General features: G+C 31.4%; 1 protein-coding gene across 1 annotated transcript in view; it reads left to right on the top strand.

Annotated features, from left to right (window-relative positions):
* LOC105159035 (protein SABRE) overlaps positions 1 to 12,690 on the top strand; it is a 45,528-nt gene extending 32,838 nt beyond the window's left edge. Inside the window, exons 17-23 of the mRNA XM_011075966.2 lie at positions 2,002 to 2,074; positions 6,265 to 6,366; positions 6,454 to 6,633; positions 10,460 to 10,804; positions 10,889 to 11,056; positions 11,151 to 11,520; positions 11,898 to 12,690. Of these exons, the coding sequence (XP_011074268.1) occupies positions 2,002 to 2,074; positions 6,265 to 6,366; positions 6,454 to 6,633; positions 10,460 to 10,804; positions 10,889 to 11,056; positions 11,151 to 11,520; positions 11,898 to 12,037 (1,378 nt within the window). The 3' untranslated portion in view covers positions 12,038 to 12,690. The remainder of the gene's footprint in view (positions 1 to 2,001; positions 2,075 to 6,264; positions 6,367 to 6,453; positions 6,634 to 10,459; positions 10,805 to 10,888; positions 11,057 to 11,150; positions 11,521 to 11,897) is intronic.

Here is a 15,316-nt window from a genome sequence, read left to right as displayed (position 1 = left end):
CCCCCGGTTGCGCACGAATGTAATGTAATGGGGGAGGACGGAGATGCGTGAATGCTTTTCTACTTTTCCTTTTTCTATTTTTTAGATTTTGGAATGGTGATTGGTCAAAATTATCCTTCAGAGCATGATACGATTAGAAAACTACTTTTAAGGGGAAAAATCAGCATCTTGATTAGCCTACCTCCTTGATGGAGTATGTCTGCAAACAACATAGAGACATGTTTGAAAAGACAGTGTACAGTTACCAATATCTAATGTTGGCACTGCTTGTTCTGCTTTGTATTTCCTATTTTCTTATAAACACAAAGCTCATAACTTCCTCAAAATTTCAAATGTTTACAATTTTACAATCTTGTCTTTAAAAAATAAAGTATTCAACTTATTTAGTTGATTTTTAACTCCAAATTCTTTGTTTTGCTTTTAACAAACTTAGCATATATATTAGGGTGAATAATACAAAACTGAAAGCATTAGAAAATTAGAATGAATGTTTTATCTAATAATACTTTTGCAGAATATGAAATCATTCCACCGTCTTTAGAACATACAAGATATTCCTGTAGGTCATATAAAATACTAATTTGTTTTTCTTCATTTTTTAGTTTGTCTTTTTGATAGTGCATGTCTCTATATAATATTTATGCTCCTTAACAAAGATCCATATCAAGGAGTATCTAGTAATATATGGGGATAATTCCAGGAGTAATGTGCATTTTTGTATTCAATCTGAAATAATGGTTAATAGATAATCTCAAAGCGGTTGAATTTTCCAACACTAAATTGACAGTCATTATATTGCTGGCTGATACTCGAAGAGAAATCTTAAGTTGTCAACGGAGAGATTGAAGCTCAACACAGCTCAAATCCTCAAACTGAGTAATAAAACTAACAAACTTGAACTATCAATATAACTTGGCGGTAATATATTTCCCAGAAACATCTGCTGAACTCCCAAGGATCGTCAAATTTCAAAATAGGCCTGACGTTTCATGTGTCAGACATGAAAAAAGACCACGAGTATAACTATTTATTTGAGTCGTTGCAGCTGATGACCAGTGATGGGTCTGTTGGCCTGTACTTGTATGAGGCTAGGGGAAGTTAGTTAATGAGTCAATAGAGTTCATTTCAAGTCCCTGTTACTTTTCATTGCCAATGTGAAGTAGGTGAAATGCGTTACATTATGCTATCGCCGATTTGCTTTGACTTATTAGTAGATGAAGCAATAGAGTCCTATCGATTGGCTGGTCCACGGTACCACAACAAAGTAAGTTTACCCGCATTCATGTTTGACCTCGTAAGCAGTCTGGGACAACAGTCCATCAAATGAAAAGCAGAAATTCCGGCAATCCAGAATATCATTTAAGAGGAAAAATGGGCGATGACATCATTTTTTCATCACCTGATGCATTTTTCTTCTTTGAGCCATTCTTCTTAGTGGTGTCTGCTTCATAAAATATCCATCTCCTCTTACCTTCACAGTCTGAAGATTAGTTTATTTGAAAAGTTTATGGTGGTTGTTCGTTCTACATAAGTTTGTCTATGAACCATAGTGATAAATGCCTTTAGTGAATGCCCATAAGAATAAAATCTTTGAAGGCCTATATGTTACCATAAACCACCATTTTAGTCAAATTACATTGTATCCTGTTGAAACAATTCCTTAATTTTAACCTGCTAATTTTTTAGTAATTAAACTCTCATAAACTCTCTATTGATTTCAATGTCTTGTAAATAGTTTATGGTTTGACTTTAGTGCATGTCTTATCTATTCATTCATCCATTGTGCAATGCTCAGACTAGAGGAATGCAACATGGACCAATTGCTTGATTGCTTTTTTTGAACTATTCATATTATCTATCACAGTATTTATTAGATGGGTCTAGCATGCAACTCAGTCCGACCCTGTTGACGAAATATTTCCTCTTTGATAACTCGATAGCAAAAGATGCAGCTAAGCTCCCTGTTTTCATTTTTCTCTTTGTTTCTTTTCCTGGGTGCAGAAAAGTGATGCTCCGTGTAGATGCAAAACAAGGATCTCCAAAGGATGGTAACACACCTCTTGAATTGTTCCAGGTTAGTAATACTTCATACGTAAAATTTTAATAGTCAAAGTAAAATGAAAATGGTATTCCACATTTTAGAGATTAGTTTCAAACATTTCTCTGTAATAAGACTCATATTTCCGAAAAATGTCTTTTATAATCGATGATTATTTACCCTAAGTACCATTAGTAAATTATACAATCTCGCTAAAATTATGCAAGCAAAATAGCATCTTTGGTTGCATTAGATAAAGTCGTTCTCACTTTTGGTCCTTCATTTTATGAGATCGATACTTCAAGTCCCAAAATTCTAAAATATTGACCCTATTGGTCCTGCCTCGTTTTAATATTAACGGGCAAAAGGTCATGTGTTGTTGGTCAATGATTGTTGACCGGACCAATAAATGTCCAGATTACATTTTCCCCTTATATTTTCCGAAAAGGCTACAAAACCCCTCGTATTTTTTAAAAACCCCTTCTTGGACTAAATTCGACTAAAATATCTTCTTCCATTTATTTTGAGGTTGGTTTTTGTGGGTTTTTTATATTTTTCTCCCTCCTCAAAAAATAAATAATTTGCTCTTAAATATATTTATTTAAATATTAAAATATCATAAAAGTATATCAATCTTTAATTTTTTTAATTTAGATTAAAAAATTAAATTAATATCCCACAGAAAATTAATATACTTATACTTATATAAATATAATTATCAATCAATTATGACAAGTATATACTATTAGCTATTTTAAATTAATTTTTAATTTAAATATACTTAAATAAATTACATTATCTATTATAAATAATATTTAAAATTGAATCACGGTTATTTAAAATAAAGATTTAATACTTTCTTTCAATTATTATTTAAGTTTCACAATTTTGAATTGATTAATTAGTTTCTTAAAATTACAAAATTTATACATTTTAAAAAATAAATTTACTAAAATTGACTCCTGCCAACCCACCCCACCTCCCTCTGCTCTAGTTGCCTGCACTTTGGCGGTGTTTGGTGGTTAGTGGTAGGGGGTTAATTTTAGTAATTTTATTTTTTTATAATTTGTAATCTTTGAAGTTTTTAAAAATTAAGAAGTTTGAAATTTAAAAATAATTGAAAATGAGTATTAAATTTTCATTTTAAATATTTAAATATAAAAAATGACTCTAGTTTAATAATTTTTTATGTGATGTTAATTTAATTTTCTATTTAAATTATAAAAAAATAAAAAAATTGGTATCTTTTTCTAGTATTTTTATATTTAAATAAATATAATCAAGAAAATAATTATTTATAACATTTAATGCCGCAGGACCAATAGTAGTCAAAATCTTAGAGTTTTGGAATTAAAAATGTCTATTCCATTAAGCGGAACCAAAGTGAGTATGACTCTATGTAATGAGACCAAAAGTGCAACTGTACCAATTATGCATGAGATCTAAGAAAGTTCTCAAATATTCCAGTCCAGTAAATGAAAAGGTAAGTATCAAGATTAAATAAAATTTTTAGATAATAAATATCTAAAACTTAAATGTAATTTAACTAACAACTTTTTTACCTCAATACATAAGTTCTTTGTTGCATCAGCCCTTTTCTTCATTTTTCCTTATTTTGGCTGGAACCTCTTTTTGGTGAGTTTCATACAAGCATTTCATTTTTCTACAATTATTATGCTCATAAAGTGAAGAATTGTTAATTCTTTTAATTAGTTCATAGCAGGGTATGTATGATGTTTAATATGAATTAACGGAAGAATTATTTATAAGTTTGTTAGAACATATATATATATATAAGAGGAAATATTTTCCAATTATAAAACCATCACCAAAAACATTAAAAAAATCATTCTTAGTTGATGTAAACTTCTCATATGTGTTTTGATTACATTTGTTCACTAATTGTAATATTAGATAGAATAGTTTTTAGTTAAAAAATTTAAAAATTAATAATTTAGTTTAAAATCTTTACATTGAATTAATGGTTCATTCACCTATTCTTAGAAAGCGTGTTATTTGCTAAAGAAATTATAAAGTAATCAATATGGAACAATCAATGGAAAGAATTAATTCAAGATTTGTCATGTTTGACCAATATGAAGGCATAACAAATTTATTAGACATCATATTTTATATCTTTGCTTAAGTGACATTGCAACTGTCATTTTTATGTGTTATTTATGTTTTTCCTTGCTCATTTTGTTTAACTCTACTGTAATCCAAATAACTAGAGCTAAACGTAAATTATTCTAACATTTATTTTGTAATACTTATTAATGGAATATAAAAAGTAGTCATAGTAGATATAATCTTATGTGAAAATTATAAAATTATAACTTAATGCATGGTTAATGTGTTAAAAGATTGAAAAATATGTATCATGTTTAGTTTGTTTTAAGTACCGTTTTTGGGTTTGGAGATTTAAAAGACATTGTTGAGATCATCATATGGGATGTGGGAATTTGCTGTGACAACCTCCTTTACTTTCCATTTTTCCACTTAAGTTAAATTTTTCATATAATTTCCCATTTGTAATACTATAATCTAATATTTATGTGCACACTAATCATAAAAATATAGAATCAAACGTTCTTGAAAAACTTCAGACATTAAAATAATACTTAGTATGTGAAAATCAAATTATTTAGAAAAAGATAATTATTAAGAGATCAAAATAGAAAGAAACAAGTTTATTGAAAATATAGTAACTGAAAATTACAAATATTTAGTCTAAAGGACTTGCATGATATATATATCATTGAGTACCTCGTGCTTTATTTAAGACCGAATTTATAATTTTACATAATATGAAGAGATAAGTACTTTCTCCCAACTATTTATTGCAAAATATTGCATTTTCTCAAATTAATAAATCTAGATAAAAAATGGAAAGTAAACTATATTGTCAACATTCAATAATTTGATGACTTGAACTAAAAAGAAGTTAAAAAACAACAAAATGAGTTCAACTTAAAAATAAAATGTATATACCACTGTATTTCCACTAACTTAAATATATATTTTTTCAAAACTGACGAATATACATTTAACAAAATATTTACCTAAAACCTCTACTTAAATCAATTAGTTATATTTAATGATGTTCTGTATTTATTATACTTAATGTTTAATCTTTTCTAGTTAAGAAAGATTTGTACTTGAATTTAAGTGCAGAATATTAAACAATGTTTGTGCATTAAACATTTATAAACAGTACAAGGGCAATTGTTCCAAATATTTAGTCCTAACAAGGTAAATGCTACATGCTATGCTTGTACAAGGGCAATTGTTCCAAATATTTAATCCTAACAAGGTAAATCCTACATGCTATGCTTGTTAGTTTATGGAATAAATAGGTTTTGTGATAATAATTACTAATTTTCTCCTTATGATGTGAATGGAGTGGCAAATGCGAACCTTGCATACTAATAATTACTAATAGATTTTATGTATCTTTGGATTCAGTTCATTAGATAGAAACCTTCAAAAACTAGAAACCATCTCTTGCATAATGATGTTATAGAAAACAACACAAATTTCAGTAGTTATTTAATAAGGTTAGGATTTAAGCTTTTTGTTTTTCATAATTTCTCTGTTTATGAGAATGGAACAGCACATGCAAAATATTTTCTTGGTTTTGTTGCCATATGGAAACCTCCTATGACATTTGCACTCAGCAAAACTGATTATGCATCTTTTAGTACATCTAATAGAGACCTTTGAAACCTCTAAAATCTGCAGCATGATTACTTGTGGAGGACAGCTCAAATTTCAGTATTTATTTGGGAGGATAGGTGTTAATGTTACGCTTCCGTTTTTCCTTTTCTCTTTGCCCTTTTCTTTTTGATATGGCGGGGGTTGGTGAACCATGTTATGCACGTCCTGGATATTGTAGCCCTACGACTTTTGTCTAGAGGGAGCTGTCCCCCATATGCCACCAGACCTGATAAAATAGATCTCTGTTCCCTGTAGTTGGCTGTTATTGTTATTATGTAATAATGCTAGATTAAATGTATAATAACATAATATACATGTGTTTGTTGTTAAATGCATATACAGGTACAATAGTCAAGATAAATATGATGTCATCATTTCCCACAATTACTGTTGACTGAATGAAGAATGATAAAGGCCATTTTGTATTAGCTTCCTTGAGTAGTGTATAATCCAGTCCCCAAGTCGAGTTTTCATTGTTCTCGCATAATAACCTACTATCCTACATCTAGGTGGATATTTACCCTTTGAAGATACATCTGACTGAGTCCTTGTACAAAGTGATGTGGCACTATTTCTTTCCTGAAGAAGAACAAGACTCCCAGCGACGGCAGGTTAGTAATCATTCACTGTTTGCCTCTTTCAATCAGATAATCACTAAAGGCAACTTCAATTTTTATATAATTTTATGTGATGTATAGGAAGTGTGGAAGGTTTCAACTACAGCAGCTGCAAGGCGTGTAAAGAAAGGCTCAACAGTTCATGATGCATCTCCATCTAGCAGTCATTCAACAAAAGATGCTGAAACTTCCAAATCAAGCACCTCCGGCTCTGCAGCTTCAAGTGTTAACCAATCAAGTGTTCATGTTGATTCTTCCCAAGTGAGTATCTTAGAAGTCCCAATTTTAACAGTACATATATCTTACTTTTGAGCATTTACAAATCCTCGGGATGCCAAAAAAAAATGCATAATCTATTCTAGACGTAGTGTGTGGATCTCTATACAGACCATAGGCCTACCTTTAAGTGAGTACTATGTGAAAATAGTGATCAAGCCTCCTAATTACCTATAAAGAATCAAGTTAGTCAAATCTGTTCCTTACTAAGCCAAAAGATTGCCTGTGAATTTATGATCTTGAGCTTTCTGGATATGTTTTTATGTCCATTTTCATCTTCCCAAAATTTCTGGAGTTGAAATTATTGTCATTACAATTTTCTTGTGAAATAAAATGTATTTGGGGTTTAATATGGAAATGTCTATTATGGGGATGCAAAAGGAAAATTCATTTAGTTCATGTGCTACATGTGAGAAAGATGAGATTTTTGAAACATGTTTCAGTTTGATGTTTATGGGCAAAATAGCACTTTTAATCCCATTAGTCAAGGCGGTTCTCTCTTTTGGTTTGCCATTGTACGAAATCAGTATTTCTACTCCCAAAATTCTAAATTTTGACACTATTTGTCCTGCGTCGTTAAATGTTAACGGCAAAGAGTCATGTGCTACTAGTCAACGATTGTTGACCTGACCAATAAATGCCCAAATTACATTTTCCCCTATATTTTTCGAAGAAGGCTACAAAATCCCCCGTATTTCCTAAAAATCCCTTTTTGGATTAAATTTGACTAACATACCTTCCTTGTTCTTATAAATTCAACGAAACTCCTTTTATTTTGAGGTAGTTTTTTGTGGGTGTTTTTATGATTTTCTCCTTCCTAAAAAATAAACAATTTATTCTTAAATATATTTATTTAAAAATTAAAATGCCATAAAAGTATATCAATTCTTAAATTTTTATAATTTACATTAAAAAATTAATTTAATATCACATAAAAAATAATATACTAATATTTATCTGAATATAATTATTAATCAATTATAACAATTATATAGTATTAACTATTTTAAATTATTTTTTTTAATTTAAATAAACTTAAATAAATTATATTATCTATTACAAATAATATTTAAATTAAATTACCATTATTTAAAATAAAGATTTAATAATTTCTTTCTATTATTTAAAATTTTAAATTAATTAATTAACTTTTTAAAAAATAAAAGAATTATACATTAAATTTACTAAAATTATCTCCTGCCAATCCACCCCCACCTTCCTCTACTCCGGTCGCCTAGACTTCAGCGGTGGCGGAGGCGAGTAGCAGGTGTAATATTAGTAAATTTATGTTGTGACAATAATTTTTTTTTATAATTTATAATTTTTGAAGTTTTTAAGATTAAGAAATATGAAACTTAAAATAATTAAAAGAAAGTATTAATTTTCATTTTAAATACCTATAATGGTAATTTAATTTTAAATATTGTTTATAACAAATAATATAATTTTTAATTAACCTAAATGATGATATATACTTGTTATAATTGATTAATATTTATATTCATGTAGAAATTTAAATTTAAACAATGACTTTAGTATATTAATTTTTTATGTGATGTTAATTTAATTTTCAATTTAAATTATAAATATCAAAATTTGGTACATTTTTCTAGTATTTTTATATTTAGATAAATATATTGCAATTTGGAGGAAATAATTATTTATATTTTTAGGAGGCAGAAAAAATACAGAAAGAAAAACAAAGAACAGTCTCAAAATAAAAGAAACAAAGGAGGGTGATTTTATAAAATCAAAACAAGTATTGTACTCGAATTGAGTTTTAAAAGGAGTTTTTGCAAAACATGGGAGTTTTTAGGCTTCTTTTAAATACAGGGGTTTTTAACGTTTTTTGAAAAATATAAGCGGCTAAAATGGAATTTGGGCATTTATTGATTTGTTCGACACTGTTGACAAACAGTGTGTCAAAATTTTAGAGTTTTGAGACTAGAAGCGTCAATCCCATAAAAAAATATAAAGGGTAAAATAGAATTTGGGCATTCATTGGTATGATAGACAACGTTGACAAAAAGTAGTGTCAAAATTTTAGAGTTTTGGGACTAAAGTGTCGAATCCATAAAACAGGGGATAAAAGTGAGAACGCGACCAAAATTTGCAATTGTACCGTGTTTATGATAGAGTAATTTCAGTATGATGAAAATAATTTAATGTAAGAGTGGTAATTATGGGGCCCACAATTATCTGTATGTCTCATCAATTAAATTATATTGGAATGAATAATCTTATCAATTTTTTCGTGGGTTCCATTAGTTTCTTTACATCACATCAATATTATGTGAATGAAAGAGAAAATATTTTGATTTGCTTGGAGTTTAATTATTATTAAATCGGTATAACATTATATCAAACATGATGTGGGTCCCATTTTGACAAAAATATGATTGTTGACTGGAAATGATCTATTGGTATGAATATGCGCATTCTAAATTTTTAACTTAGACCGCAAAACCTTAAAATTGAAAATAGTAGTGCTCCACTTGGACGACAAACATACTTGAATGCTTTTGTATATCTTCCTAGGAGAACTTACAACTACCTTGGAATATTTTGAATCCTTTATCACCAAGAATAATAAACTCACAGCAATAAGAATAAGCTTGAAGAGTAGGTGTTACAAGATCTTTACCCCGTGAGTCTTAGCAACTAGGTAAGCCAGCTTCCTCGATGAGTGAGCAAGTGAAGAAAACATGATCTTGGGCTCCATTGTTGTTGGGGCAGAATAGAAAATATGCACAAGAAATGGTATTGACATGAAATAAGCTATCTTCTGTGGACTGCCTTCAGAGAATTGTCAAACAGAAGATGGAGGAATGCCTAGCAGTAGAATCAGAAAACTAATACACCACAAATCAACTATCCATGGGTGGTTGCTGAACAACTTCTAGCTTTCTTTGCATCAACAACTTCTAGCTTTCTTTGCATCAAACTCAGTACCTATTCCAGCAACCAACACCACCTCTTCATCCCATGTAAACAATTTTTTTGCACAAAAAAATGTGCACAGAGTAATAATAGCACAAAGATTTGAAATCCCGCTCCACTGCTTACCATGACTGATGTCCTGGACTTCCATATATCCACTCAGTGCTGGTTGAAAGATGTTTTTATTGGTATACAGGACATATAGTGTTGTATTTTACCCAAAAGCAATTTGAAACATGGTCTAAATCTCCACCCTAAGTTCAACCAAGATAAACAGGTAACTGGATTTACCAGCACAACAGTTCCTGCTTTCAGGAAGTTAGAGCTAACCCGCTTATTCCAGCTTGTCTCAGTATCTATGGGGCAAAAATATGTTAGATATGTTTACCTTGTTCATTTCCTTCATCACTTTTCTAGAAAGAAAGATAAAGTCTTTATTTTTTCTTACAGCCGAAAAAATCCTAAATGTTTGCCTATGTCGATAAAACACAGTTTTAACTTACCTTTATTTATCCTATACTAATACAAACCAAACATATTAAAAACATTCAAAAACACATGCACATATTTCTCTCTTTCTCTCTCTATCTGCCAATAACAAAGAAAGACAACTTAAAGATATAACCAAACAAAGCGAAAGGTTCAAATTGAATATAAAATATCACTGACCTTACTCTTGTTCTGTGCCACTATGGGAGAGACATTTATTTGTCGACATTTCCTTTATAGCTAGGTCTGTTTACTAATTTTTTGTAATCCAAGGCTCTTGGCTTAGATATAGTAAAATAGAACCTCCAAGTATCTGATAAGAAAGTTCCTTTCCTAAACCCCAAAGTTTGCAAGTATAATTTGCTAAGGGTTTGTTGTGCAGGCACCAAAGTCGCAGCATCTGAAAGCAAAATCTGGTAGTGGTTCAATCCCAGAGCTAAGAAGAACATCTTCCTTTGACAGAACATGGGAAGAAACTGTGGCAGAATCTGTGGCAAATGAACTTGTATTGCAAATGCACTCTTCAAATGTTTCTTCACCAAAAGCTGGTCCAAATGCTGGTCTTGAACAGCACGATGACAACACTAAAAATAAATTTAAAGATACCAAACAAGTGAAACCTGGACGGTCCTCTCAAGATGAGAAAAAGGCCGGAAAAGTACCAGATGATAAAAGATCCCGACCTCCTCGAAGGTTGAGGGAGTTTAACAATATCAAGATTAGTCAGGTTGGTTCTGTCTGTATCTGTTATTCCCTATTATTTTTCTCAGGAATTCTGATTGCAATTAACTTATGCATCATAATGCTGTAGGTTGAGCTGTTACTTACCTATGAAGGATCGAGATTTGCGGTAAGTGACTTAAGGTTGTTGATGGACACATTCCATCGTGTTGAGTTCACTGGAACATGGAGGAGGTTATTCTCACGTGTAAAGAAGCATATAATTTGGGGAGTTCTAAAATCTGTCACAGGAATGCAGGTAAAATTGGAGATCCTTGTCGCTGTCTGTACCAACCCCCCCCCCCGGGGTGTACCTTTGTAATAATCTTGTTGCCCAACTTCATATTTTATAGGGGAAGAAATTTAAAGATAAAGCGCAGCCCACTACTGTTGCTGTTCCAGAGAGTGATCTCAATCTCAGCGATAGTGATGGAGGTTCAGCTGAGAAAACTGATCAGCTCCCAATGGCCTGGCCAAAGCGTACTAGTGATGGGGCAGGTGATGGTTTTGTTACCTCCATAAGGGGCCTTTTCAATTCTCAGCGCCGCAAGGCAAAGGCCTTTGTTTTGAGGACAATGAGGGGTGAAGGAGAGAATGAGCTCCATGGTGAGTGGAGCGAAAGTGATGCAGAGTTCTCACCATTTGCCAGACAGCTAACCATAACAAAAGCTAAAAGGCTAATTAGACGTCACACTAAAAAGTTCCGTTCTAGAGGACAGAGAGGTTAGTGCATATATTCATTTTTTCCTTCTCCATTTATTATATTATTGTTACCAAGATTTGTTACATTATTATCATGATGTGCGGGTATGATCATGTGTTTGGGGGTATGTGGTTGTGGCCTTAATGTGGAAGGTGATATGTGTATTTTACTAATTTTCACGTGGAAATAAAACACGTAATACTGCAGATACCATTTTCCTAATTGTTTAGCCAACTTCTCTACATATATGAAGTCGACTCACTATCAGACAAACTGTCTGTTTGGTAATTTTTCATGTTTAGTACTTTTTTATCGATGTCCAGTACCCTTGGTCAGACTTGTCCTTTTCTGAAGGAAAGAACTTGAATCATAACTGAACTATAATTTTCTACATCAGGTTTATCCATCAAAGAGTCACTCCCTGCATCGCCCAGGGAGAGCACACCTTTCGAAAGTGATTCTTCAAGTGGATCCTCACCTTTTGAAGATTTCGAAGAAAAGCTTCAAGAGTTGTCGAAGGAATCAGAACGTTCATGATACAGCTTGCACTACAGGGTTTTCTAGCTACCCGCGGCATTCTCTTTGTAGCTCGCACAGACCAGATGCAGCTAGCCTGATGATTTGCCTTTGTAACTTCCCAGGAAAGATTTGATAGATTTCCTAGCCATCTTTGGGACAAAGTGAGCTGCAGGTCTGTTTATGTGGAAATGGAAATATATCACCAATCTATATAATAAAAACATTACCAATTGAAATCGAGCACTCATATTTCTGTGAGAGTTGCACTTACTGCTCTCTCATACCCTGAAAAAGAGTTGTATGTTCATATTTAGGTGAGCCACATATTCACGTCCTCTTTTTCAGTCACTATGTTTTCTCCACACGGGGAACCTTCAGGCTTCAAAGAGCCAATAATTTTGTAGCATAGCAAGAGGTTGAAACGCGTCATAAGTGGTATTACTGTATCACAAATTAAAGAAATAACATTTTTTTCTCTTCACATTTGTATACGCATGCATCTATGCATTCTGCATAGGGGACGACAGGTCCAAATTATACCGGCACAATTGCGATCAGATGTGCTATACATGAAGCACGAGTTCACCACCACACTGCACGCATGGACTGTGAGTGCAACATTAGCCTCCGTTGTTAGTTTTACTACTAATTAATGATTCCCATATTTGATTCAGATGTTTTTCATTCCCATGTTCGATATATCATTCGATATAAAGTCAAATTTTCAGCTGAAAATGACTAGAAATATATCATCTCCGTTGGCTCGTATTTTGATATAGGTTGCAAGTAATCCAAACAATCAACAATCTTCTAATGGAGTCAAATTACTTTATTTATTATTGTCACTAAGTAATACCTAATTTGACTAATGGAACATAAAAGGAAAAGAAAATGTAATTGAACACATATTGTTACTTTTTTTATTATGAGTTGTACTTTTTCTCTGAATGCATGAAAACCAAACATTTCTTCTAAAAATTCTGACTTGTATTGCATTGAAAGACATAAAATGAATGCACTGTGATTTAAATCCCTAGAATGTGAACATTTGTAACAGATTTGAGCCTACACTTGGCATATACGTGCTTTAATTGGCATCTAAAATTAGTAAGCAACAATTTGAGATTTAAGAAGATATTATTTATAGTGAACATATCAAATATCAAGTGAAAATTCTAAAATTATCACAATAAATATATATTAAGTGGTAATACTTTTTATTTTGTCGTTATATAGTTACTAGTGACAATAATTTTCAAAAACTTGTCACTGATGTGTAATTAATGGCACAAAAATAGTGACATCTTAGTGAAAATAAAAATAGTGAGAACAATTATTTGTTGTTGCAGGTCGGTACTATACATGCATGTGTCATTGATAGTATTTAGTGACAATTTTTGTCACTATTTTTTCTTGATAACAAAATTTAACAAATAATAGTAATTATAATTGTGACAAAAGAAAATTCCTTGTACTAAAATATATCTATATCTATATACTATATATAAATGTATGAATCTTTCACGTGATTTTTCTTATAAAAAGAAATTCATACCCTTACTTAAATAACCTTTATAATAATAAATAAAAATTACTTATAAAAGCATAAAATTCTATTAAAAGAAGACTATTTAAGAGTTCTGATACCTTTAAGCTACTTCGAGAATAGTAAATATTTATGATATACTGTATATCAAGAAAACTTTTAAGGTAGAGTCAATCAGCAAAGCTAGCTTTTATGTGTTCGTACACATAAATAAATTCGGCATTTTATTAGCAACTTTGGAATTGGATTAAGTCTCTAGGCTATACATAACTACAGCTCACGATTATGCCTATGATGGTGATTGTAAAATATATGTATAAGATCTTGGTTTTAAATGTTCAAAGTTAAGAATTATTGAAATCGGATATCAATGATCTTGTGGGGACTTACCGACGTGATATATGCGTAAGGAAATTTATTTTTTTATGGAGACTGAACAAATATATTTTTACAAGTAAATATATTATTATAGTTAGTCATAAAATATATTAAGTTCATGATATTATTTATGTTTCTGTCATTGAAACATTTATATTATACAATTATATTTTCAAAACAAATTGATAATAATTGCTTTATTGATAAGGAAACTATTTACTTCTATTATTTGTAATTCACTTTCTAAATTTAATTGGTACTACCAAATAAAAAATATTTTTCAAAATTAAAATTGTACTTCGTATTCATAAATTATTATATTTTATTTTGTATTCAAGTCAATTAATATGAAAATATAAATAACAATATTCAAAAACTCAATAGTAATATAAAACTAATTAGTCAAAACTTCTTATTGTATATTGTTTTAATAAGAAATTCCAAATTAGTAAATTATTGATAAGAGATTGCAGGGTTGGGCTTCGATTCGGCTGTCATTTGCAGCTAGAATTCAACTCATTAAATCAGTATTCATGTCACTATAATTTATTGTGCTATGACATTTATTTTGCCAAAAGGAGTTAATAAGGAAATAGAGAAACGGTTCAGCCAGTTCCTGTGGAATGGTGCATCAACCTTTGGATATCCGAAGGTTTCCTGGAATCAAGTGTGTCGTCCAGTGGAAGAAGGAGGACAGGGAATCATGAATGTAGCAGCCCTCAATCGGACTCTTATGAGTAGACATATCTGGAGAATAGTAAGTAGATACCGCGGTTCTATATGGGTAACATGGATTTACATATATATATATATATATATATATATATATGTCAGGATACTTGGCATCTTATGGGGATTTTAATGACTATATTTCCACACGAACACTATCACACCCACACACGGGCGGATATGCTCCTTAGAGAGGTTATTCACAATGGAGTATGGCATTGGCCATTGCTGCTCACACCCAAACCCACACAGGCGGACATTATTATGTTGGACATCATTCAAAGTTTGCCTCCACTACGTGGCACACACGACTCGATCACTCTGAGGGGAGGCCCCTACACCAACAGGAGGGTGTATGACATTTTTTGCTCTTCAGGCCCAAAGGTAGGTTGGTATTCACTCCTTATTGGCCCATTCAAAATCCCCCGAAATTCGTTTATCTTATGGCTAGATCTACATGAACGACTCTCGATCATGGATCTTCCGTAGTTACAACATTTTAATAGAAATTGTGTTCTTTGCTCGTTGGATACGCTGGAGACTCACTAATAGTTGCTATTTTCTTGCCCTTACTCAAAGCAGTGTGTTCAAATCTTACGCAAGAAGGTTCGATTTGCATGGACAAACAGAGGATGGATGATTGA

The sequence above is a fragment of the Sesamum indicum genome, linkage group LG3 (assembly GCF_000512975.1).
Source record: "Sesamum indicum cultivar Zhongzhi No. 13 linkage group LG3, S_indicum_v1.0, whole genome shotgun sequence".
In the NCBI taxonomy this organism is placed as follows: domain Eukaryota; kingdom Viridiplantae; phylum Streptophyta; class Magnoliopsida; order Lamiales; family Pedaliaceae; genus Sesamum; species Sesamum indicum.
This window is presented reverse-complemented; position numbering and strand designations above follow the sequence as displayed.